Raw genomic sequence first — 26,914 nt, forward strand, 5'->3', positions numbered from 1 at the left:
GTAAATGTAAGTGAAAACTTCTAAAGGTAAATGACTACATCTACAAATATGAATATGTTATAATATAAAACCATATGTATACATAGACAGAGATAGATCAAAGGGCAGACAGATAGACAGACATAAGCTTGCCATGAGATGTCCAAGGACACATGAATAAAGGTATCAGGGGGGGTGTGTGGAAAGTGGTTTAAATGTCCTTAGTTTGAGCGTAAAGATGCATCTTGAGCTCTGTTATACAGTTTTTGTCAGTACTTACAGTGTACAGTGTGACAGGCTCCAGATACAGACCACCATTTCCTTTTAGGGATCATTACAGTACCCAGAACATTTCAGAGGTGATGTCACCGTTTCCTCTGTGTACAGAACTAAAACATTTGGGCAGGCCAGCTTGCTTGATGAGTTATTTGTGCATAATGACTTATTCGTTCACTTGACATTACGGAGAAGGGTGGTGACGTTCATTCTATATATAGAGTTCAGTAAAAGTTTCACTATGAAACAGCCTTTTGTTCTCGGTTGTTGGACATACAGTCCAAGGGACATTATGTGCAAACAAAATAAAATAAGTTATGGCAAGCAAGGTCTTTGTCAAGATCACACACGGTCACATACAGTTCTTGAAAATTTTGCTTTTCAGGAAAGTGGAAACAATCAACTAAGGGTATTGATGCTTTGTATTTTGACATTTAGTATTTGGTATTTTTCTGTGAAATAAAAACTGGGTATTATAACTGACTGGTAAACTATTGCCTCCTTGATGTCTTGCTTTCCTCCCATTTTAAAAATGGTCATCAATGGCAGACCCAGTGTCTCTGTCATTCATGTTCAATAATCCTTATAGTATTGGTAGTTCAGTTGAAAAACTATAATAAAAACTCAATGTTGTAATCGGTGGCAATGCTTTGAACTTTTCCAGTAAAATATTTGAGAGGTACGCGATACATCACTAAAAGAACTTCAAGCTTTAGTACTTCAACATGCATCACTATTTGAAATGGATGTCATGAACCAGAGCGGATTTCTCAGTGCCCATAAGGAGAACAGTGGATCTTTAAAAATATTTCAGCACCTGCAGTAGAGGTGTCATACCACCAACAGAAGCTTGGTGTTACTGAGGAAACAAGTTTAGATTAGATTCAAAGGCAGCTTTGAGGAGCAGTGTTGCTGTACCAGTGCCTACCAAAGCCACTACTATTGAACTGGAAGAGCCAGACAAACTTTCACCTTCAGCACAAGATGATTCATGGACCTCAGAGGCTTCCATAGCTGCTGAGTATAGGGAACCCTGAAGAAAGTGAACACTCAACATAATCAAAAAAGTTAAAACATGGCAGGGAAAAAAGTGACAAAAAGGTTTTGGGCTGATCAAGTCAGTCACGTTCAGATCACACTTTTTTTTCCTTTTACATCTGTCAGCTTACAAGTCTTATTTCAATACTCTCTATAGAAAATAAAACATAACCATTGCATATTGGGGACACATCAAACAAGGTACACATAATCATCAGGACCACAAAATTATTTTAAAATGCCAGAAATTTTCTCCAGGAGGTGCTGTAGGACAAACCTGACCACTAGGCTAGAGTTTGGAATGCACAGCTGAACAATACAGACTGTGTGTATACACTGTGCGTATATGGTTGATAAGCTGCCCAAGACAATGGCAAATAGAACAAATATTGACCATTATGAAACTGCAAATGACAACATGGTTACCGGATCCCAAGTATCTTGTGTACTTTAAGGGAGTGAGCTTAACGCAGTTTGGCATGCCAGATGACAAGTTGTCACGTTTGTGTGTGGGTCCCTTTGTCACTGCTAGAAATTTAAAATCCAAAATTTTTGTATATTCTGCAATAATAAGTACTAACATTGTAGCATATTTCCTAGGATATATGTACATTACCACATACACTGCAAGTGGAAAAATTTAGGGATTTTTTTTTGGACACACACTGACAGAAATTCCCAAGCCAAAGAAAGCACTTGCATCTAGAGTCTATTATAGTTGTTCCAGTCAAAGCAAAACCAGAACCACTGATCGTCTTAGGTCCACCCTGTCAACTTTCAACAAACCACTTCCCAAAAATATACATTTGCTTTCATGGTTATCTAAGGCAACAATGTTCTCGTTCTGACATGGATGTAGCATTTGAGGAAATTTCACAAGGACATTCCGGGGCAAACATCAACAGAAAAATCCAGCGCACCATGGTTTAAAAGCATGACTTCACCGTGGGCTGAAGTCATCACAGGAAAGACCAAAGAGGCCCTGGTCTATGGTTACAGCAAGTGTTCTCACACCCACGTTTCCACGATGAGCTAGAACAGCCAGACCACAAGTTCCTGTTCAGACACCAAACCCTAGTCTTAGTGATGATCTGTACTGGAAATGTCAGGGGGATAAAGAAACCTTGTTGCATGCTATACAAAAAAAAGGTAAAGGTTGGAAAAAAAACCCTTTGACAAGGACAATATAAAACAGCTTGGATTCAATCTTAAAATGGATGGTGTCTTCAGATTGTAGTCAGGTACTATAAAAACTGCTTGCCCTCCAAAGATTTATTTCTTCATTTCAAACTCCAATTCTGAATTTCAAACCTCTCCACTGGAACATACATCTATAATCATGAAGCACTTTACAAAGTCCTTTTAAAAATACCAAATTGAAATACTAATTTCAGCTGAGGTATTGACAAAACTGTGCTGCTCCATGTAAAATGAGCACCGTTTGCAGGGAAACCCCTGCCAAATGAAAGTTAGCATGTCCCATTTAAGAATGCCTAAGAGAAAACTTTCACAAGGAATGATCCATCTGCTGCTGCTCACAGATAATTATATAACTGCAAGCTCATGACAGTCTGCATTTCCCACTTCATTAATAGGGTACAGGGTTTCAGGTGCCTTATGCCCTGGCCAACAGATCCCAGGTCACCTTGCCCACTCTAAATCATAAATTACCACATAGTCTACATGTTACATACTGAGCCAGAATCGATTACCAAGGGAACAAATCAACTGTACATGAAACAAAACACACTCGTTGTGGGGATGGGCTGATTATCCCCCAGTGTATATTCGATTTTTAACATTACTCAATAGGCCCATTGTGCATTAGAATGTACGAAAACATATTATAATAAATAATTCCGTATCAAAAAAAACATTTTAACTTCTGAAAAAGATGAATTTATTCAAAAATATGATGATTCTGTAACATTGGAAACACAGCAGAGGAGGTTAACAAAGTAAGCTTGTAACCAGAATACTGCTGGTTCACTTCAACAGGTGAGGCACTGTTGTTTTCACCCTTTGGGAAAGTACTTAATCTGAACTGCTTTTAGGAAACGTCCAGCTGCATAAACGAACTGTGTGTAAAACTGAGTAAGAGCATCTGCTAAGCAAATAAATCACATGTAACAGTTTATTTTTCAAAATACACAAAGACTTTACACATACCAAATTATCAGAGGCAGCAGAAATAAACAGCTAACAGTTCAGTGCCTCAGCCAAATTCAAGCCCAGTAGCAACTCTCTTCTGGAGGAAAAGCCTCCCAAGCCTGCTTTGGCAGCTGTTGGCACAGTCTACTCCCAGCAAATGATCAGTTTAAATAACACTATACCCGAACAATTAAGTGTAAAAACTGATCCAGGATCACTGTTCAGGTCAGAAACTATTTACATGAGGTTGGCTCCCCTGCCAGTCAGATCAACTGCCGCCCCCTGGTGTCAGGAGTCTGGCAGCGCAGCCTGGCTGGGGGCCCCACTCCGGGTGCGCAGCTGGGACTGAGCAATGTCAGCCAGAGCGCTCTGGATCTTCTCTAACAGGAGGTCCCCACGGTACACCACCTCCTCCAGCCGTGCCGCCGCCTCATGGTTCTCCTCCTCCAGCTGCCGTAGGCTGGCCGCCTGGGGGAGACGGAGGTGTTAGCCAAGAGAGAAGGAAGGGGGACAGGTGAGACAGGTGTTTATGTTTACATTTACATTTATTCATTTAGCAGACGCTTTTATCCAAAGCGACTTGCATAGGTTACAGTTCTTTACAATGTTATCCATTTACACAGCTGGATATTTACTGAGGCAACTGTGGGTTAAGTACCTTGCCCAAGGGTACAGCCGCAGTGTCCCAGCGGGGATCAAACCGGCAACCTTTCGGTTACGAGTCCTGCTCCTTAACCACTATGCTACACTGTTCCATTAACAGGGAAAACCCTTACAGATACTGATATTAATCTGTTTCCAACACTTATGTGACAAACTCATTTCAATTCCACTGACTAAGGGATCAGCTTCATACAGTGATGAACTTGACATAACTTGACACTGACAAAATACAGCAGACAACTCCAGTTTTAACCTCCTACATAATGGGAAAACAATAACACTGCATCCTTTTGTTAATAGAGAGAATTCTGTAGAAAATATCTAGAAAAAGACTTCTATCTGAACCAACTACCTATGCAAGCTGGGCTGCTGTTTGGATAGGAAAGCCACTGGAGCTGCTTAGATTTAAGGAGGAGGTTGAAAACATCTGGTTCTTGTTGTGCATCCATTTAACACAGACCATTTCTAGACCAGACCCAAAGTTTTATCAACATACACAAACCAGTACCTTGAAATGAGACCTTTACTGCAATTTATTTGGATTGACATTTCACAGAGTGAAGGTAAATAACTGATTACAAACCTATTACCAGTCTTTTCACATTTCAAGCATCAATGATCCTGACATAAACCACTATTTGTACTTTTTATTTCACAAGTAAATGAGAGTACTGTAGGTAATTTGATTTATCAAGGTGTGATTACCCTGGGCACCAGTCAGAAAATTAGCAAATACAGGCATAATAGTAATAGAAATGTAGGACATTTACTTTACTTTTTTCCTAAGACAGTCTTGGTGTTTTCAGGGTGGTGCCTGTTTGTTGGGCTTTACTTCTATCCATGATGCTACGGGGGTCAATTTTTTCCGAAGGGGAGGACACTGTGCTTAACAGCGTTAATTTTTGTAAAATGACCAATTACACTTTGCATTAATCTGAACAGTCATTGGCAATTACAGATGCCTACCTGCAAAGCTGCGGTTGATTCCTCACTGGGCAGTGAATCAATTAGCACATCCACATCCTTGGCTGTCCGTGCGATCAGTGCAGCAAACAGCTGAGCGTATTCTGGAATGGGGTGGGGGGGGGGCGGGGGGGGGTGAACGACGACACATAGTCAGAAGAGGAAACCTGACCATCAGCACAGTCTAAAACACCTTTACCCAAACAGCAGTGACATCAGAAGCAGGATTCAACACTTGCAATGAGCAGCAAAAGTTCATTTTGAAATATGAGAAGAAAACAAAATACCCTCACAGTTTGACAGATTGGCTGCGTCTCTAAAACCAATACACTGCCAGATTATACCATCATCACAAATCACAGTAATTATACATTTTTGATTATGCATGGTATTTTGATACACTGAATAAAAGGCTTACAATGTTGATGAACTACGCATTTATGTTGAAGCCAACCTGACATTTTCAATGGCTGACATCCATTTTGGTAGTAGATACCATATATATCTAGGTCCATTTCCATCATAGGTAGATTAATACAAAATGTAAGATGAGTTATCAGATTTGCAAGGGGGGTGTTAAGGGTTTTTGCATTTATCCAGGATTATATGCTCAACATATATTTTTTTCATCTCACAATTTTCCCTGAGGCAGGTCAGGTTATGTGGTATACGTTTAAATGCCGGGCCACCTCGGATTAAACCTCTACACCTTCTGGTCGCAATTCAAGATTCCAAACTTCAGCACCGAATATTTCATATTTCATTCATTTTCACCGCAGCTCTCTACATTGCCTACCTTCTGTTGGATTTGAAGGCTGGTCCTTATTTATTGCTGTTTGAATGTTGCTGAAGGACGCAGGCGGCGCGCACTGCTGCAAAACTCCGATGGCGTTGCAGAACTGATCCGCCAGCTGAACAAGGAGAAGAACGACATCATTTCACAAGTTTAGATAAACTTTTTACTACACTTCCCCGCACAGCTAGCTGCATACAGTCAAATGTGTAACGTTAGGCTAACTGGCTAACTACAGCTGGAATCTGTTTAGTAGCTACATATATAATTTCTACATATGTGTTGCGGCAGAAGACCTATACCCGTACGGATTTAATGTTATACTTAGCAAAAGATGAACTGCCTCGCATTAACTAGTAGTTAAAACAGAAGATTAGTCTCACGGAATTAACGGCATCTTGAAGTTGTGTCAACCTGTCCGCCATCTTTATCTACAACAACCGCCTAACAATAAAGCGCTGTCCTATTGAACAACACACCGACCAATAAAAATGGCTGTTATTACAATTCCACCATTGCTGCTCTGTGCCCTCTAGCGGATAATAAACGCATTGACGTTTTCCCATATTAAAAACACTATTCTATGGAGCCCTTATAAAATTGCGCGATGGGCTGGCAACTCAATAACGACAACCCGGCCATACGGGGCTTGCAGTAGAGCGTTGGGTGTCATAAAGTGACTTTTACTATGTATCTTCTTCTTTTAATTAGGCTAATTCGATGAAGCATGAGACAATAACCACCAATTTAAGATATTGTTTGTTGACATGTTGACATTTTTCAGTTTGGAAAGGAAGAGTCGTTTCATGTTAAAGGACGTGGTGCCAGATGTTTGAAACCCCTAGTTCAATGTCGACTCTTAGTTTTGCTTTCTCTTTAGCGGGGTAATTTTCATGATTGCTTGCACATAATAGCCACATAATTGACAGAGATTTTTTGTAATAATAGGAAATTAACCACAATCTGAAAATATATAGAGACCAGACCATGTATGCGCATTCCGAAAGGGGAGACTTGGCGCACGTTTCCCCCGGCGTGTATAGTTTGGCTTGTTGTCTGTAAAAGGAACATTTGAAACGTTCTGAGGTGATTTTTTTTTTTAAGAAAACACTCTCACGCACGCACACACACACTGATATAAAGATAAGAATAAAGTGACATAAACTATACTCTATGGGCGCTTATTAACTGTTCAGATATGTAGGAGCCTATTTATTCTGCACCATTTACCATGTGATGGGGAAATGGTAAAAAATTAAGGAAGAAGCGGGCGGAAGTAGCCTGACTTTGACAGTTTGCAGTTTAGTGCGTTTGCGCAAGTCCACGGCAGAGACGACGGAGTGTATTACTACGGCTCAAGAAGAGAACCAGCAAACTTTCAACTGACACAAATGTAACTGGGTCGTAGCAGTGCAGCACATAAGTGCCGTGTTCATGGCAACAAAATGTGATCGTGGTTTACTACTGAACGTCCTCACTCCGAATACTCGCCACATCCATGCAAGCGTGTGTATGTACCGATAGTAAGAAAAGGAGAGAATACGGGCCGTGGGAAAATGTTCCTTTTTTGGACATTACCCGTTATGCTTCTTATTTTGACATGGGATGGAGGACTCTCTCAGGATGCAAGTAAGTTTTTTATTTTCAGCCACATGGGAGAAATAAATTAGTTTGGCTGAGATAAGAAGATGCAAGCACTGAGGTTTCGCATGTCTGTCCCATTAGCAGTTTTTTTTTTTTTGTAGCAAAAGAACGTTGTTAAGACCAAGGAGGTTTATATAAACGTTTTATGTAAGGGTATATGTATGAACCTCCTTGTTACGAGTCATACGAGAATGGCATATTTTCGGAGATGTCGTTACGTTGGTCTCAGCTAGTTGAATTCAGTATTTATGTTTATCGTAAATGTTTCTCTAGAAAGCGCTTAGGCTAAACCAGATATTTTGCTTAGGTGTCTTTATCAGTAAATTAAGAAATGTTAATGATGTCTTCGGTTACATAACCTTCATTAGCATAACAAAAATGTCTTAAATATTTTAACCACAAACATAAATTGGTGGTATCAGCTTCTGAGGGATACATTGCTGTGAGGCGTTTTTTTTTAAATAAAGGATAATTTGCATCATACATTATTCCGTTTATGCCCGTAGAAACAAATATGTCTCAGCTGTTATTTTAGGCTGTATGACATTTTTTTCCACATGACACAAAGGGACAAAACCTCAAATTTAATGATTATACCTTCAGGGCAAATGTCAAATGACCTCAGCTGAATGTATTTTTTGTGTTTTTGTACATTGTTTTGGGAAAAATGTTGGCAATGTTTCAGTGGGTATCATAATGGATGACGAAACAGACTTGACCTGAACCAATCAAACTGTGGAAATGATACATTATCCCCATAATGAGTGGAGTTACACTTTGCTTTTGTTCGCTAATTCAAATGAACCGTTACAAGCTGTTCCATTCACCTTTTTGAAGCACTTGTCGCGTGAACAAGTGAATGGCGTTTCTTGCTCATCCATAGGGGTAGGCGACTTGTCTGAATATTGTGATTACAGTAACCTCTCACCTGTCTGGAGGACATATTCAAAATGGGATGGTCAGTAAATAAAAAGAAATATTTTCCATTGAAAAAAATGGAATGTAGACCACTGAGCAATGTCTGAAGGGAGTGTTGAAAAATGTCAGTGTCCCCTGTCCAAATGATGAACAGACAATGCTAAATATATATGTTTGAAATGTAAGGGTGGGTAAAATTTCAGGTTGGAATCTGAAACACGTTCATAAATTCTTGCTGAATATGGCGTTTATGTTTTTTCTTCCGAAAAGTGAAAAATGGAAGTTAATAGACATAAACATTTGTTGCTTGGAGATGAACTAGAATTGCAGTTGGCTAGTAGTAGGAATGGAAAATGGCATGTCTTGCTTGCTAAAAACCCTAAGACTGTTCACATTAAAAGTGATTAATAATAATTTTAAAAAGGTTTGTCACAAGCTGCATACTTGTCAATGAAATACTGCAAGGGAACAGTCTCACTGAGCTATCAAGCTAAATTACTTTGTGACCCAGCTATCTGGAAAACACAATGGTAAATTATGGTAACTATGTACCTAGCTACCCACATACATTTTTTCTTTTGAGATTAACTTTTTTTATTGTTTTCCATCAAGTAATCCACAGTAAAGCTTGGGGTGGAGGGATCATCCTTCCCTCTAGCACAAGTCATACAATGTTGCACAGAAAATGTAACCACATAACAAAGCGAAAGAAAAAGAAAAGAAAAAAAAAACATGTCAACACATCCGCACTTTCATACTAGACTACTGGTGTGAAAACTCAAGAATAAAACTTCCCACCTCCTTCTGATGCATGCACACACACACACACGGATTTAAACATTAGTACCTGCAGGTACGTGCACGTGTGCGCATGGACACCTGCACAACCATATTCTCACACACACACACACACACACACACACACATACGCACGCACACACGCACGCACACACGCACGCACGCACGCACGCACACACACGTACACGCACGCACACGCACACGCACACGCACACATACACACACGCACACACACACGTACGCACACGCACACACACACACACACACACACACACACACACACGTACACGCACACACACACACACACACACACACGTACACGCGCACACACGCGCACACACACACACACACACACAGGGCTGCATGATGATTTTACTTTACTGTCTTTCCTTTTTTGCTTCTTTTTCTTTATGCATTTCTCCCCCTTTTTCACCCAACCTTTTTTTTTTTTTTTGTAGCTCATTCACTCACACAGGAGCAGGGGGTACGGCGAGAGCAATCCTCCGATATGTACACCAACAACAACTATTTTTTCTGTTAATTAATTTCCTGACTAATGCTGCAACTCAAGAAGGAAGCAGCATTCAGTAGTTTTTTTTAAGTTTCACCAACAGTCAATAAATAACCTAAAGTGCAAACACAGATATAAACCCAGCTAATAAATATAAATATAAAAAGTAATGATTACAAAGAGCAAGTGACAGATTATAACCTAAAGGTTGTATTTCTGTATCATGTCGATCCCAAATAATGTCTAACCTTATCTAACATTGTCCTCCCCTATGGATATATCTTTCTGTCTCACTCAAAACATGCTCATATATTATGAGAGGAAACGAAGAGAGAGACAGGGAGCAAGTGGCCCTTCACATTTATTGGGTCTAAATACCATTTCTCCTATTTTACTGACATTTTCACAGTGAGAGTCAGGCAGTGTTCACAGTGCACAATGTGTTGGACAAACAGCTTATTTTACTGAAGCAATTCAGGTTTCATACCTCCTCAATAGTATAACAGCAGAACACCATCCAGGACTTTTAACCTACAGTTTTTTATGTACAAGGCTAGTTACCTAGTCATTACTTTTCAATGCATGGTATGGACAATATCACTCCCGCTGGCAAAATATTAGTTTGTCTGCAAATAACATTAACACAAAGAAAACATCCCAAGCCATTCAAAGATTTTTTCTTTTCATGCATTAACTATAAATGTAATCACCCTGGCTCTCCACAGTATCATCTGATTCTTTTTTGTGTAGCCTTATTTTTGCTCATTTGTTGTAGTTTTAACATGTTTTCCTCAAACTGACTTTTTTGGTTGGGATTAGATTCTGGGGCATGCTGTAATTTAATGTTGTAATCACATAACAAATTTAATTATACCTTACATCGTTCTACATGCATTGATGACTTAATGGCCAGCTGTGTTTTTGGGTTAGTTCCCTTGGAGGTTTACTATATTTTTCCTTCCTTGTTCCTGAATGAATTCATTTAATTTGTGCCAAGGGCTTCATTTTCATTTTTTTCACCAAACTGGAGTGTTTCAAACTGGGCTGTCTTCACTATCAACATGCTCTCTACGAAAAGCCAAAGATGCAATGTTTGGTTGGTACCATTCACAATTTCTTGAATTCAAAAGAGTCATCAGTATTTAGCTTCTTCAATGAGCACCATCTTAGTTTAAGTATATAACAAGCTGCATTTGTAGCTAGTGGTCTCCCAATCTGTTAAACTGTTTGTTTGTTTTTTTTTCAACATTTTAAACCGCAGGTTCTGTTTATAACTTTAGAAAGGAAAGGATTAATGATATTCATGATCAGAATCTGATGAAAAATAATTATGAGTAAGTAGATGGTGAACAGATTATAGGAAGATTATTGCCACAGACTGCTAATCTCACTGTCTGCATGGCTCTTACATTGTGGTTTAGACTTGGCTTAGACATGGTTCTCAGTGCTGTGATTCAACCTCGATTTAACTTGCACTTGTGTGAAATGCCATTTTTGCATAAGCACAAATGTTGTGGTCTGGCTGAATAGGTTTCCATTCAGTGCTAATGTATGGAAAACATTTCTGAGATGAGAGTCCATGTCAAACACAGTTCCTGAAAGCCCATTTTTCTTGTTTTGACCTCTATTTCTAATGTACTTTTCCCAGTCATTATCCCAGTGCATGTATGTATTTTGCAAATGTAGATTACAAAAACCGAGTAGACCAATGAAACGTGATGTATTGGTTGGAACAGAAACTAGCACACATGCAGAGCTCAAGAAATTGAATTTGAAAGAATTGAAAGAATTGACAACAATGAAATGATGAAATATTGACACACAGTGTGTGTGTTCATTCTGAGCTTTTCAAAGGAATTAACCGTGGAGCATAAATGTCCATTCATCTACAGAACCCAGTTACATTATCTGTTGTGTCTAATGTCCTACTATTTATTGTTGTGGGGTTATTACTCAAAACTAGCCTATTGTTAGAACCAATGGTGTTTTTATGTTACCACACTACAAGAGTGCTATGAAAACTCCTCTCATATGCAAACAAAAGTTTGTTTGATAAGAATTTAGCATCAGCTTTTGTATCGAATGTCTTAATTCAGAATACCATATTTACCATATTACCATATAACATATTTACTATATTTACAAAAAAATGTGAGCCAAACTAATGCATATGATACATGAATAAACTAATGCTAAAGAATGCATCAATAAAATGATAACGAAATATGCTTTTGAGATGTAGTAGTGGTGGTTTGCTACAAGGGCTGATTGATGTGTTATTGTTTCTGGTTTGCGTTTTGCAGATCGTGTGGTTTTTTCTCTGGGAAAGTTTCAGAATTTAACCGTTCCTCCGAACGCGACTCTGCAGGTGGTGGTGTCCAGGATCCCTTGGGAGGTGACACACATCACCCTGCAGTTTCACACACAGCGACGCAATACCACATTGTCCTACAAAAAGGTGAGAGTGCAGACATCACATCACAGACAGACCACATCGGGATGATATTCCAAGATTCTCCAGATGACTTGTGCTCACACTCACTGGTGTGTGAGTGTTGTTAGCCAGGTCTGACACTGTTGCTCATTTCACTTGCATGGATACACAAAAGAAATGTAACCGATATAAGTCGCTGTGGATAAGAGCGGCAGTGTAGCATAATCCATGTTCCCTTTCTTATGTGAGAGAAGACAGTACTGCATAAAATTATTCTATCCAGTTTTCCAGGTTTAGCAGTGTAGTGTATTCCTCCAACCAACTGGTGTCAGTGTCTTGATTAAATTTTCACACAGGAGTCATAAACCACTTACCTGAGCTGGGCGCTTTAGCTGTTATGCTCTAATGTGGACTGAATATCCTGTTGCGAAATTCTCCCAAATGTGCTTCAAGTTCAATTGAGTGTCTTTTTTCAGCCTCAAAAATTATGGGCACAATTTATATTGTGTATTGTAAATAACATGAGATACGTAAACTCTGTATTGTGAAAGGTAATCCAATACATGTGGCTTTTATATAAAAATGGCAATACACTTGACAAACGTGATATTGAATGTCCTGTATAATAGCAAATATGAATCGTAGTGCCTACACTTGTACAGCACTGTGAATGCCTTCACTTTCAGTTGTGAAGTTTTGATTTGTAAACAGTAGCTAGCAAGAAGATTACGGACTCACCAGGCCAAACACTTTTGCCATGTTCACACAAAACCAAAGAGAACTATGTGTGAAGATGTTGCAATGTTTGTGTTGCAAAAGTCTAGAAACAGATTGAACTGCCTATTCAACACCAACATGCTCTCAGCATTCTTCTGCCTTCACTGTTGAAGGAATATTTGTGTTGTTTCACACCATCCTTGTCATTCCTTCCTCCTGAAGAAAAGGATTGAAAAGCCTCCCAGAAAAATCATGAAATGGTGAATTCTAAATTGTTACCAGCTAGGTATAATGCTTGGGCTTCGTACTGGATTTATTAATTTATTAATTATTGCTCAAACCTGTATCCAACTGTGACTAGAACAAGCATGGTGATACATGATAACTGATCTTAATAATTAGTTAGAATGTCATTAATCAGTTTAATAACATCTCTTTCCTTAAATAATCAATGCTCTACCAAAAACAACCACTGCACATCTTTTAGTATGAAAGCTTCAGGAACGATTGAAAGAGAGAGGTCATGTGTCATGTGTTGTCAATCACTAGCCCTTTTAATTCAATGAAAATAGTTTTCTTTTAACAGCAGAAGACTTGGATTGGTTCCAGTTAGTAAGTCATTGACAGAACATGGTTGCCCCCTCTATTTGGTGTTTTAGGATAACTTATTTGATCATCCCTGCTTTTTTCATCACTGTAAGATTAAAATTTCAGAAAGGAAGTGTCCAGTCTTAGTTTAACTAGCAGCAGTGAGGCTAGTTCATCTGCAGTTGGGTTCTGCATTTTGTATTTTACAAATATAAGTGTTGCTGCAAGTTTGGATAAACAGGTAAACAAGCATCCGGACCTTTGGGATAACGTGAAGGACACACTATATAAATGTTCGGGAAACTGAAAAACAAAGCATTGGGTATTACTGTAGAATTATTTGTGGGGGAGAAAATAGGATTAATTATTTCAGGGTTTCTCATTGTTCTGAAACTGTTGGCTAATCCATCCCAGGAGTTCAGTCAATGTTGGATTCTTCTCCGAAAATGTTCAGCCCAGGCAAAGGGTGTGTTAGTGTGGATGCACGAAGACCAAGCCTCAGTCTTGTATTTCCCACTGACTTGTGTGCTCGGTATGACCACCCAAACACTCTGTATTGTTTCACTTTCTAATTAATATTAAGCTGATCCACAGAAGATTAAAAATAAATTCAAGATTCTGCAAATGTGTACTATATATAATAATGTCAGTTTGAAGAAATGATAAAATATGATCATAAAATAACACATTCAAAAGGAAACAGGGGGATGTTCCAAAGGTCTTGTGTTGAGCTGCTGAAGTCTGCCCTCCAATAATCTTGGATCACCAAATTTCATAAATCCTCCCAAAAATTGATATACCTCTGCCCTGAGTCAGGAGCATCCCCAGGTTCTTCCACAGCCTGTAAGTTCTCAGTGGCACAATGAGAAATGTGCTCCCATGTGTCCATGCTTGAGCAGGACGGTACACCCCTGTTGAAGGTGGTGGACCTCATTGTCTGTTTCCTCTGTTTCCTGTGGTCTGGCGGCAGATCCCAACTCCCGACTCCGCCAACACAGCGGTGGATTCGGGCCTGCTGTCACCCCTCTTTCCCTGGCAGAACTTCCTCACCTGGTACCTGCTGTCACCTGATGATGACCCCGTTGCAGGCACGGGTGTCATCCTGCCCTACAAGCACAGGGGTACGTATCCCTCAATGCTCATATATCTCAGGCAGGCTATGTATCTAAATGAACAACAAAATCTGAAATCCAGAGCACTTGGAATCTGTTCAGTATGTGTTAAAAGCATGACAATGTGCGTAGTTTATGTAGTTCGTCCCATGGCATATCAAAGCACTTTACAGTGAGCGGACATCATTCAATGCGTGTTCTCTCTGTTAAGACCCAGTTCCTGGAGGATGCAACCTGGAATATGACCTCACAATTGACCCCAATATCTACCTGCACTACAACCTGTTTAAGACTACTATCCACTTTGCTCCAGCTAACATCGGATATGCAAGGTATCGGTTTGTCTCCATGCAATGCAAAAAAGACTTAAAAGGTTTACTACTCGTTATATGATAAAAATGGGTAAAGCTCATTAGCTGTATGTCATTAATTGTGCCTCTCCAGGTGGAAGACAGCTCAAGTTAGAAATATGTGACATTACACAGTCCCCGCCCTACACCCATTCACGTCCCCCCCACCCCCCAGAAAAATTGAAAATTGATTGAATACATTTGTTGAGTTCATAATTACGGTCTGTAAAATATCAAGACCCAGTAATCCCATTTTAGAAGTTTTTATTGTATTGTATTGCACTTTATTGAATGCATATATGATTAGCATTTAGCTTACGAAGTGAATTTGGGCTTTCAGATGTTAAGGTACACTCTGTTATATCAGCATGGGTAAGAAAAAACCATCATAAAACTGATTTGTCCATCATAAACCCAGACAAACACTGCTTGGTTAATAAGTATTTGAAAGACTGCTTTTCATCATTTAAAGACATCTATGCCTGTTCTGTCAAGACAAGAACAAGACCATCAAACATGCTGGTGAAATAATTCAGCCTTTTTATTATTTTTACTGTTTGCAGACAAAAACAAAACATACGTGTTTTTCACAAACCATCTTCAGAGTATCTCATGTTCCATTCCAGTCTTGTTTTCCACTGTTTTTCTCTCATAAGCTGGAGAAATGTAGACTCCACACTGTCTGAATGGCTGTGGTGATGGCCAGCTATCCGAGGTGTTTGCTGCTACAGGTTTTCTGCTGAATACACGAGATGCCTCCCTCCTGGTATATTTCAGAGAGCCCCGTAATATAAGGCATGCAAGCCCAGGTCATGTGACAGAGGAATTCAAGGCAAGGTCATGCGACACACGACTTCACGGGCTAGTCCTGTGACAGAGCAATGAGTGATGCATTATCGTTGTGACCTTCAGTTTGAAAACATTACAATGACATCTTCTGATGCTGAAATTCATGTTCTCTTAGCTCCTAATTGAGACAAAATCTTTCCAAAAACAAGTCATTTGCTCAGAACGTAAATAGAGTTTAAATACGTGTTGCTTTGATGCAGAGAAGAATTACGCTGACTCAATTTTCTCTGCCTTGGTGGTAAACTCTCAGTTCAGAAAGGTTCTACACAGAGTTGTGCATATAGGTCAGTGTAAAAGGAAATACTGACAATGAACTAGGAACTTTTTCCCAGTTGATTTAAAAACTCACAAAATGAACATACTGTAAACCACATTACTCATCACCCATAGGAGTTCCAAATAAAGATTTAGGGGGAGAATTTTCATACAATCCCTATGCAATTACGTAAACCTAGACAAACCGGCCCTATTCATGATGATAAAAATCCCACTTACCACCTCTTTCCCACATCAGGTGTTGACAGCATCCCCCTTTCTTTCCCGTGTTTACAATGTCCACACAAGGAGTCAACAATCTCAGCCCACAGCCAGGAGCAATCCCCCTGCCAGACTCCAAGGCAAATAAATGTACCGCTGTAACAACTTTGAATGCAGCCTTCACACTTTGATTGTTTGGAGATTCATATCTACTGAATATCTATGATTGCACGATGTGCAAATGTTTGCAACAATTTACACAGAGTTACTTTAGCCATAGCTCGTTTTAGTTACCATGTCATGTTTTTAATTGGTCAGAGACAACACCCAAAAGCACAGAACTATTGCTTTTTAAAACTCAAGTTTACTGTGAAAATTGCATGCTTTAAGCCTTGTTAGTTGTCGGATAGTTATCTCGTCATTGGTGCAGCAGCCCCTACCTTGACCATTTTGGCTTGTGGGGAAGATGCAAAAGGTTTTGGACAAACCAACAGCTAACATTTTACAGATTATAACTAGCGAGCCACTGCAGTTAGGAAGAATTTGCATGCAAAAACTGCACCATGCTATTCTGTATCACTGATTTTTAACCAACCTAGTGGCAGCCAAGTCTTTGTGAGGTGGGTCTAGTTAGCTAACCCAGTTGAGCACTCTCTCTCTGTCTGTTCTTCATATGCAGAGGAGCCACCCTGCCAGCCTGCAACATATCCCAGTGGCGCTTGGAGTATGATATCTACCGCTTTTACCTTCCAACGGGTGACTACTCAGAGCGGACCCTCCTTTTCTACATAGAGAAAGCAGCCAGCGTGCAGAGCTTGACAGATTATGGGGAAAAGGTAAGTGGTCGGCTCAGAATTAGATCTCATCCTGCTTCTTTGTGGCCTGACTTACACAAGATGGCAGTTCATCACTGAGACAATACCCACAATCCACCTGTTGAACACTGAAGGCCAATCACTGCCAGATATCAGGCACACTTTTTGGTGTGATGAGGCTGAAGCTCCTACTGCGATCTCACTGAAGATGAAATGTATGACACCCTACTTTCTAGTGAACAGTTATAAATATGTGTCCAGTTCCTCCCTCTCTCTAGAATTCTTCGTCAGACAAGACTTCTTCCGTGAACAAGACTTCTTGGTTAAGTTGTAGAAATGGATAAGGGGCGCTTTGAGATCTCTTCCAAATACCCTCTTGATTTAATTTAGAAGAACAATTGCTCAACAGTCCAATACAATAAAGGCATTAAGATATCACAGATTATTTGAATTCCCAGGCATATGCACTATTCTGAATCTGCGTGTGCACATTCTTTCAGAATGTTTGTTGCCATAAAGACATTGGCGACGCTGCCGCTTACACTCACACACATTCATTCACTCAACCAGTCATTCACTCACTATCATACTCCAACACTTCGCTTGTCAATTACTTTGTCAATCACTCACACTAAGTTACTGACCCCCACTCATGCACTTACTCTCACTCTCCTATACCCGCAGTCATTCAATCAGTTACACTCACACATGCAATCATTCAGTGACTCGAATTAAATCACTCACTTATTCACTGTGCTACTCACTCGCTCACTCTTTAGCCAACTCATTCACTTACAGTATCTGTTTCCCTTTTTGTATCATTCAGTCACTCACCTACTCACTCACATTTGCTCACTTACTTTCTCATCAGTTTCCTAAGTCAGTGTTACGCTAGTTAACTTACTCCCACGCTAACACTTACATACTCGCTCACTCGCTCATTCATTCATTCATTCATTCACTTACAGTCACTCACTATCGTTCACATTCATTCAGTCACTCACCTACTCACTCACATTTGCTCACTTACTTTCTCATCAGTTTCCTAAGTCAGTGTTACGCTAGTTAACTTACTCCCACGCTAACACTTACATACTCGCTCACTCGCTCATTCATTCATTCACTTACAGTCACTCACTATCGTTCACATTCATTCAGTCACTCTCACTCTCTCCGCAGCTAGCGACACTTTCCTCGAGCGAGGAGACATCCATGACCATCAGTTCGGTAGCGGGTCAGGGTGTCATCTATTCGGTCATCGCGAGGGACACGACGCTAAACACGTCTGCCTCCTACATCCCCGTCCACACCTACAGCTGCAGCTTCTCCTCTGTTCTGGACGACTGTCTGAGTATGGGTGAGTGTATCCCCATGGCTGCTGCTACCAGCTGTGCTGGCTCATTGTGTAACGATAACATTACTTCCCTCTGCTCTGACAACTGTGTAACTTTTTAACAACCAGTTGCACTGACTCAACTGACTTATAACATTAACGTTATTTATCACCTCTGCTCTGACCAGCGGATAACTTTTTACTCCCCTGTAAGCATGCTTGAATCACTGTGTAACATTGTTTTATCTTTTTTTTTTTTAAATGCAGGAAGGATTTCCACCAAGGTCTTTTTCACACTGGGAGGTTTGGCTGGCCTTTTTGTCTGCTTCTTTGGGCACCGTTTTTTCAAATGTGGTAAATATACTGTGTACATTGCTTTAAAGTTATTGCTATAATGCTGTAATGACAGTGTTGTGATTGTTCATTTTTATTCCTTTACCAAATTCAATGATACTTAGAAGCACAAGAATGTCACTACAAATAAATAAAAAGTAAACCCCCCCCACAAACACAAAACGTCATACACAGACATACTCCTTACTCCCTGGGTCTTTTTGAATGGGCTGCTGAGTGTCCTTAGCGAAGTGAATGGGTTTTTTATGATAATCTCCTCCAACATCTGAGACCGATAAGTCACGTGCATGCCCTTAAGAAATCTCATTATTGAATTGGCAGCCTAGGAAATTTCAGGACCTTACAGCTGCTCACAGCATATTTCAGTGGAAGAACAATGCTGTTTTGGCTGAGGTTGCTTTTGAACCACAATTGAGAACCTGTAATCAATGGAAGGTCAGTAGGGGCAGCTTTAGTGGTGGTTTATAAGTTGACTGCCCTCTGTTTGAGCTGAAATGGCAGTTGCTAGTTTTGCTGGTAAGGATCAGCTGTTCCCATTTCTAACAGAGTTCAGTGGCGTAGTTGCCCAAACCTTAGGTAAACCACTGCTAAATTCAATACAGTTGACCCACATAGTCAGCAAGACAGTCCCTTGTTATCACAAATGTTCAAATGTTTGACCCCGACAGAACATTAGGGTTCAAATGGGCAGCAGTTTCACAGTATTTCCCAGGCTCTTGTGGTGTGTGAAAGTCCAGCTCTGTACCAAAAATTCTGAGTGATTGGCCAAAGTGGGGTCAAAAAGTGAGAAGTCAGTTAATGACTGTGTTGCAACAGGAACTGCAAAAACAGCCGGATCTTGAGATGCATGATCAAACTGTGGCCGAACTAAGATCAATCCCCGTTTGACATTTTCCTCTTGTGATTTGTTTGCTTCGGCTTGATGCTGCATTCAGGTGATGTCAGCCAGTTCTCTAGGAGTAGCTTTTCCAATGGTGGGCTGATGTGGGATTGTGGTGACAGTATTGATCTGTAAATATATAAACATGGGCATTTTTTATTCTGAATATGAATGTTTATAGTACATCAATAGCTTGTGTGAAACAGAAACTTATGGTAGTTTGGTAGTTTTACTAAAGTTGACTCCCTCTGACTCCCTCTTTGTGTTGTATTTTCCCTTTCTTTTGCCATTTCCCATCTCATTCTCTCATTCCCTCTCTCTCTCTCTCCCTCTCTCTCTCTCTCTTCCCCCTTCCCCCTTGTCTGCTTACTCCTTCATTCTCTCTTGTTCTCTCTCTCTCCCTCTCCAGAGCTTTTCTGCATGGGTTTTGCCTTCACGGGACTGATCTTCTTCGTTCTGATCACCAGAACCACCCTCCTGGATTACGACAGTGAGTGAAATTCTAATCAATGTAACAGCATTGAAATAATTCGGGAGCACACCTTTAATATAAGAACACCTGATAAAAGCATCCGTCAATTACAATGACCAAATGTTTGGCACTAACATTATACATTCCCACACAGAATGCTATGCTCATAAGATATTCTAAAACCATGTTTTGAGATGTTTTCCCTTTGGGAAATTATTGAGTCATTATGACTGAAACACTGAGAGAGTGTTAGAAATAGATTGATACATTGCACACCTGTCAGATCAATCCAAAATTGCTACTGTAATTATTCTCTTTCAGTTTTCATTGAAGAATGTGTTTTCCATTAAATGTATTCATGTGCATATTTTGAAATATCCCTATTATCATAACAATATCATGTTGTAAATGCCTCGTTATTATGAAGAGGCCCATAATAAGGCCCATGTTGCAAAAATACACAGATTTATACAGCATAAAGCATAAAGAGATCATTTAAATAATTATTTTCATTGAACACCAACTTTTTTGCTGTCATATATTAAATAAAATATAAGTTTGTGCCCATTGAATATAACATGTAATGGAACATGAAGTTTATTACAAAAAAGTAAACTGGTGAAGATGAAACATTCTTTTTGTTAATAATTACAAAGAGAGAAGGAATGGCAGTTGTAATGAAGGTCTATATCAATACCAAGGGAAAGTATGGTATCATTTTAGAAACTGCTTATCCAAAAGCAACCAAAAAAATAAATTAAATTAAATAAAGCACTGCAGAAGACATTTGTGACTTTTATATCTGTTTAGGAATTAGTCATTTTAAGTATTGTATGCTGTATAGCAGTAAGATGTATAAAATATATACTTATGTGTATTTAATAAATATAAATGTATATTCCATTTATAATTTTGGTTACTACCATTGCACTAATTAGAACATAAAAGCAGAGTAGCTTTTAAAAAGCATGGCCACAACATGCCAGAAATGAAGTTACACAAACTGGGGTCGTGCGCTTAACCTTGTTAGTGGTCATGGGAGCATGAAAACACCCATAAACAGCCACTCCCACGTCACAGTGAATTAATATTGTTTAATCATCATGTTCGAATTAAGTCTTATGAGCAGTGGAGCCACTAATGATTCTCATGGTGTGATGCTTTTTCTCTTATGTGCTTGTACATATCTGGAATATAGAACACCATGGTCTCACAAAGAATTTAAACTCGCATCTAGTTGCTCTCCTAGAATCCTTACCACTTTCCTTCACTGCCAACCTGTAGACTGAAACACCATTGTGTGTGTGTGTGTGTGTGTGTGTGTGTGTGTGTTTGGCCATTGGTAGGGTTGGGAAGGCTATTTAGTTATGAGACAGTAAAAAAATCTAATTGCAAGGCTTAATTAATGTTGGCAGAGAATGGCAAAAAGCTTGGCCAAGATACAATAGTAAACTTCCTCTGAATCAGACATTAATTGGAAAGCTTAATTACAGCAGCGCACGCATATGATTATACTTTATGAAAGACACACGGTGCCATATCAGATCCTTCAAAATCGATCTGATATCTGACTCATCTGGAAACCAAAATAAATCCAAGATTTAAGCAAATTGGATACAAGGTTTCAAATCAGGACAGAATTTCATTCATAGAATATTCATTTATGGCTGGAATATTGTTGCAAGGCAAACATTCAGATAGATTAAGTAATTTGGTTCTTCTTAACTTTTTGGATAAATCTCATGCTGGGGGAGCATGAGGAAGGAATTGAATGTGTAATGAGGATGTTGCCGGTTTGAATCTCAGTTGGGGCACTGCACCTATGCCTGAGCACGATTCTTAACCTGAGTCATTAAAGAAAGAAGTGTACGTTGCCATAGAGAAGGGCAGAGCTCAGTGAATCCACATCAGTGTCATTTGTCCTGTTCTTGTGTGTGGATCAGTACCATTTTTGTCATGGCCGACACTCAGCAGGTTTGTGTATGTGGGAGGGCTCTGGCCTGTTCTGATTCATGTCCCCTTGGTCCCCGCAGTGCGGCTGGCCCTGACGGCAGTGATGGGAGTGGTGGGCGGGGTTTTGCTGGTGTTAAGCTGGTGGCGTTTTGGGTCGGTCATGGCCTGTGTGATAGTGGTGGGCCTCATCCTGGGCTTCTTGGTGGCGTCCATCATCTTCTACACGCCTCTCGGTGAGTTCAGAGGTCGCCCTGTGCTACTAATGACAGAAAATGGATAGGTGTGGCACAAGTTAAGGAACTGGGCACATACGAGAGAGCTGAAGGTCAAATTTCAAGGCCTGGTGTTGTACTGTTGAAGGGGCTTAACTTGAACAGATTCAGGAAATACACAGCATTTTAAGTAGGTCTTATGTTAGATTTAAGCTATGTAGGTCACCCTGTATACGCTGCAGGGAGACTGCCATGCATTTTAAAATGATTACTTTAAAATAAAACTAAAATTATTATTATTAAAACTTTATTATTAACAATATTACTGCTGTAAGTTTATGATTGATTGATTCTCAAACCCGTGCATTGCAGAATGAAATCTGACATACATTGTGATCTTTAAACATGATTTCAGCATGTCCCCAAATTGTTGTCACAGGCAAAAATTGAATACGCTATTATATTCATTGAATGGCACTTGATAATAAACCTGTCTAAAATGTGAAACTTGCCTTTGAGTAAAACAAAACCACACTTGAAAACAAGATAGTTGGAGAAATGTATCTTTTCATTGCTGTGATTGGATGTACTATGCATGCTGCTAGATTTGTGGTCTTTCTATGCATACATCTGTATGTGAATTCTATGTCATTGGATATACATGCCATAATATCAAAACACCAAAGATCAAGGTTACATGCAGGTGTTATTTTTCAGAAATGAAGTTTATAACGGAGCTGGGTTCTGCAACAGACTTTGAGAATATGGTGAAAAGCTATTTTTTTCTCTGGAAACTTGCTACACGGATCTTATTAGTGCTTGTAATTACATTGAACCAATGCAAATGTCACGTTGTTTGTAGGTCAGACCTGAAATACCCCTTTTTGCAATGATAATCTGGCTGCTCCTTCCGCCATTACCTTGTGAGAAACTATGAAAATAGTTATATTTGCACATGATATATATATTTATATGTATATGAATAGAACGGTCCTTTACAAGATGTCTTGTATTCTTTGCATTTTTCAATGCACTGCTTGATTGATCCGATCAAGAAATCAGTTCGAAGAGATTAATCATGATTGCTGTTTACCAGAGTCTGTTATGTTTTCAAAGAAATTACAGTGTAAAGCAATGTAGTGTAATAGTGTGGAATGTGGTGTAATATTGTGTAATGTAATGTAGTATAATTGAATGTGGTGCAATTTAAATCTGATATGGGAGCAAAAGGATTTGATGAAAGTGCCCACATGTTTCCCAGTGATTAATGTAGTCAAACACCATGTGTATTCAGTTGAATATTGTTATAAAAGTCATGTGCAGAGTAGTGCTTCTCTATATGTGAGGTGGCAAGATAAAATGATCTTTTAAAGGAACAGATCAGGGAAGATCAGGGGTAAATTTCATGTAATTAAAAATGTGGTGTAATGTCATGTGTGGTTGCTGGTTCAGTACCCAGGTGAGCCAAGGCTCTCGTGCCCTTAGGCGAGGTACCTAACCTGAAATTCCTCAATGAATAGCCAGTTGTATAAATGGATAACGTGTCAAAATTGTAAACTGTTAAAGTTGCTCAGGATAAGAGCAAATGTCATGTAATGCAAACGGCATCAAATGTAGTTTAATGCAGAAAATGTGATTTAATGTGGATGTGTTGCCCGCAGGCGACCTTGCGGTGTTCCGCTCGAGTGTGGTCTTCTGGGTCACTTTCAGCTGCATTGTGCTGGTGGTCCCGCTCATCTTTTTGCGCTGGCCCAGAGAGGTGGGTTGGCATTGCAGCGTCAGCCAATCACAGTCTGACTCAGCCCCAGCAGCAACCTAATAAATTGGATAGCAGTACTTGGGCATTGGTGGTTATTTTGTGGGGGGAAAAAAAACAGTGAAAATCCAAAGTAGATAATGAAGAAACAGCACAGATAATGCCATGGCTATTTCCTGTTAATTTATTCAGAGGTGATCATGCTGGATGTCGATGCTAGCTGTTGTCGCCCATGAAATGTGTAACTGCTAAATAACATTTTACAGGTGATTTTATGTCTTTTTTTTCCTTTTAGCCCAAACCTGTATGTATGTGGGTCTTAGGCCTTGCTTTGTTTTGTAAGTTCTGTAAGATGAATCCTGGGTGATATGAAAGATGTCGCTGGAGAATTTATATGTGTGGAGAAGCTTGCTGGAGTTCTGTTGAATGGTAAGACCCTGTGTGTCTCATAGGGGAATATAACTACCTGTGGTGTGGCCGGGGCCTACGCCGTGGTGCTGGCAGTGAATGCTTACGTCTCCACCAGCCTGGCCTACATAACCCTGGACATTCTCAAGCGCTTCCTCAACATCAACTTCAACAGAGAGTTCATCAACGTGCCCCTGCAGGACATCGGTGGGTATCCCCAGATCTCCATGAAGCCCAAACAAAGTTATTTTTGTGACCCCAGATACTCTTCACAGGAATATAGCTGTTATTCTTTCAAGTGTGGGAGGTGCATTATATTGTTATTATCACTTTACTGATATGAAATCACTGTTTTTAGTGAGCAAATGCCAGGAAAATCCCAGCAAAATGCCAGAAAACCTCTCGGAATATGCTTTTGCATGCATGCATCTGTAAACAATGGTATCTGTAAATAGCTTTGAACATCAAGGTAAAATCTGAATGCCTGCACCCTGTTGTCAGATTCAGATGTGTGAATCTGAATGATGTGTGCCATGATGTTGATTCCCCTGCAGATTTTGGGATGATCACGGTGTGGGTGGTGCTGGGTGTGAGCGGGACGGTGCTGCAGCTGTGCCGGGAACGCGAGCGCCCCTTCTTCCCCCCGAGCCCCTACCTCATGTGGAGACAGGCCAGGGAGCGGCGCAAAACCAACGTCCTGGACCCTAGCCACCACGTGCCCCCGCTGCCGGGACGGCTGCGGGCGCGGCTCCAGGGCATGTTCCGGAAGAGCGAGCCGGCCGACGAGCAGACGCCCCTCCTTCTCTGACCTCATGTGACAGGACACGCCCCTCCTGCTGTGCCGTCGACTCTTCAGAGCGACACGTTGCCCCTCCCCAAAAGCCCAAAAGCCACACACATCTCTAGGGGTAGGACTGGGGGTCACTTAGAAGGAAATCTGGTTTACCCTCTTGCTTGTGCTCTTTATTTTTGAGCATTCTGGCATTACTGTGGTAAAGAAAAAAAATCTAGCATCCACTGTGTGAACATGGCTAGGACGGAACAAGAATCTGTAGGTTTAGTAACAAAGCCATGTCCCTTCTTGTCTCCCACTGCGGGGACCTCAGCCTGTCACCATGATCTTGGCAAACTCTGAGGTGCCTGAGGACCCCAATTGATATTAGCCCACAGCCAAACAGTCAGAAGCCTCAGTGAATGAGAAGTGACCCCCCACCCTTCCACACAACTAGTTTACTCCCCACCCAAGGCCAAAAGGCAGTCTCATCTCGAGCAACACTGCACCCTAAATGGCCGAAATAGGCAGACTACCTAGAAGGACATTCCGTCACCTGGATGGGATCATTTGGACGATTTTTCCTTCTTAGGTAGAGCTGCCTCTGGTGTCCACAGCCAGCACCTGTTGAAGGGGAGGGGGCAGGGTGGAGGGAGGTGGCACTGTCCACCCATCACATGATGGGTTACATGGTGCTCGGAGTCACCTGTGGCGTGTTCGCCAAAAAGCATTGCTGTTCCAGCGCAAATGCAGAGAAATTACTGAACGTTAGATCAGGGCTGCACTGCTGGGTTTGTGGCTTCGGCTCTTAAAACTGCTTGAGTTGCAGACATCATATGGGATCACTGGATGCACAGTTAGTGTGCAGTTAATCACACCTCCAGTGCTCTGCATTGAACATGAAATGTTTTTCCACCAATTAAGCGCCAAAGCAACACACTATACCATCTCATGTGTCTGTTAGCACTTCCGTAAATGGAATGCTTGTTTAACACATGGCATAGTTTTCTGCAAACCAATGGAGTTTGCAGAAAACTTTTTTTTTCTTTTTTCTTTTTTTTCTAAATCTTGTTTTTTCACAATAGTATTTTTGTGTGCTGGATCAGCTTTATTCACTTAATGGTTGGGGCTGGGATTAAGATGGGGTAAACTGATCTTGGAGAACTTTTTGGTGCTGAAAATTAATCCCACTGCTCAATGTCCTGAGAGGGAGAGTGAGGGGAGAAAGAGAGAGACAGAAGGAAAGAAAGAAGAAGGGCAGAAGGTGTGAGGGAGGCAGGAGAGAAAAGACAGTTGGAGACAGACAGGAATTGAGAGAGCTCTGCACTCTTCCTATAAACCAACCAATAACATAAAAAGACTGGAGTCTTACAGAGTGTATATGTAACATGGTCATCGTGCATCTTGGTCTGAGAGCAAGAGATGGAAGTACTGTGTTAACGTTGGAAAGTGAGCTAAGCTGCTTTGTCTTTGTGTCGACCATGAGATCAGGCTCAAAAACATCAGATTTTAATTCAATAAATAATTTTAATTATTTTAATTAATTGTATTTTCAATCCGCACATGTTAGAGATTATATTGTTTAGCAGATTACTACAGCCAGACGGCTGTGGCAGAGAAAAAGAACTTTTCTTCTGGGATGAGGCAACCCGCAAGAGGGAGGGTTGGTGACTGGGTTCAGAGACACTTTTTGAAATT

At 40.3% G+C, this 26,914-nt stretch overlaps 2 protein-coding genes across 2 annotated transcripts; one reads left to right on the plus strand and one right to left on the minus strand.

Moving 5' to 3' along the window:
• Window positions 1-3,567: 3,567 nt before the first annotated feature.
• med21 (mediator complex subunit 21) lies at window positions 3,568-6,306 on the minus strand. Its single transcript, XM_036518377.1, has 4 exons — window positions 6,247-6,306; window positions 5,867-5,981; window positions 5,074-5,174; window positions 3,568-3,912 (listed from the first exon to the last, which is right to left on the minus strand). Exons 1-4 carry the CDS (start codon window positions 6,286-6,288, stop codon window positions 3,733-3,735), a joined length of 438 nt encoding a protein of 145 aa, XP_036374270.1. The 5' UTR covers window positions 6,289-6,306; the 3' UTR covers window positions 3,568-3,732.
• An 879-nt stretch (window positions 6,307-7,185) lies between these two features.
• Window positions 7,186-25,332, plus strand: tm7sf3 (transmembrane 7 superfamily member 3). The gene is made up of 12 exons (XM_036518196.1): window positions 7,186-7,492; window positions 12,038-12,192; window positions 14,444-14,594; window positions 14,797-14,917; window positions 16,941-17,097; window positions 18,256-18,433; window positions 18,677-18,763; window positions 20,053-20,133; window positions 22,149-22,301; window positions 23,942-24,039; window positions 24,489-24,651; window positions 24,999-25,332. Exons 1-12 carry the CDS (start codon window positions 7,420-7,422, stop codon window positions 25,250-25,252), a joined length of 1,671 nt encoding a protein of 556 aa, XP_036374089.1. The 5' UTR covers window positions 7,186-7,419; the 3' UTR covers window positions 25,253-25,332.
• Window positions 25,333-26,914: the final 1,582 nt, after the last annotated feature.

This window comes from Megalops cyprinoides, chromosome 23 (genome assembly GCF_013368585.1).
Source record: "Megalops cyprinoides isolate fMegCyp1 chromosome 23, fMegCyp1.pri, whole genome shotgun sequence".
In the NCBI taxonomy this organism is placed as follows: domain Eukaryota; kingdom Metazoa; phylum Chordata; class Actinopteri; order Elopiformes; family Megalopidae; genus Megalops; species Megalops cyprinoides.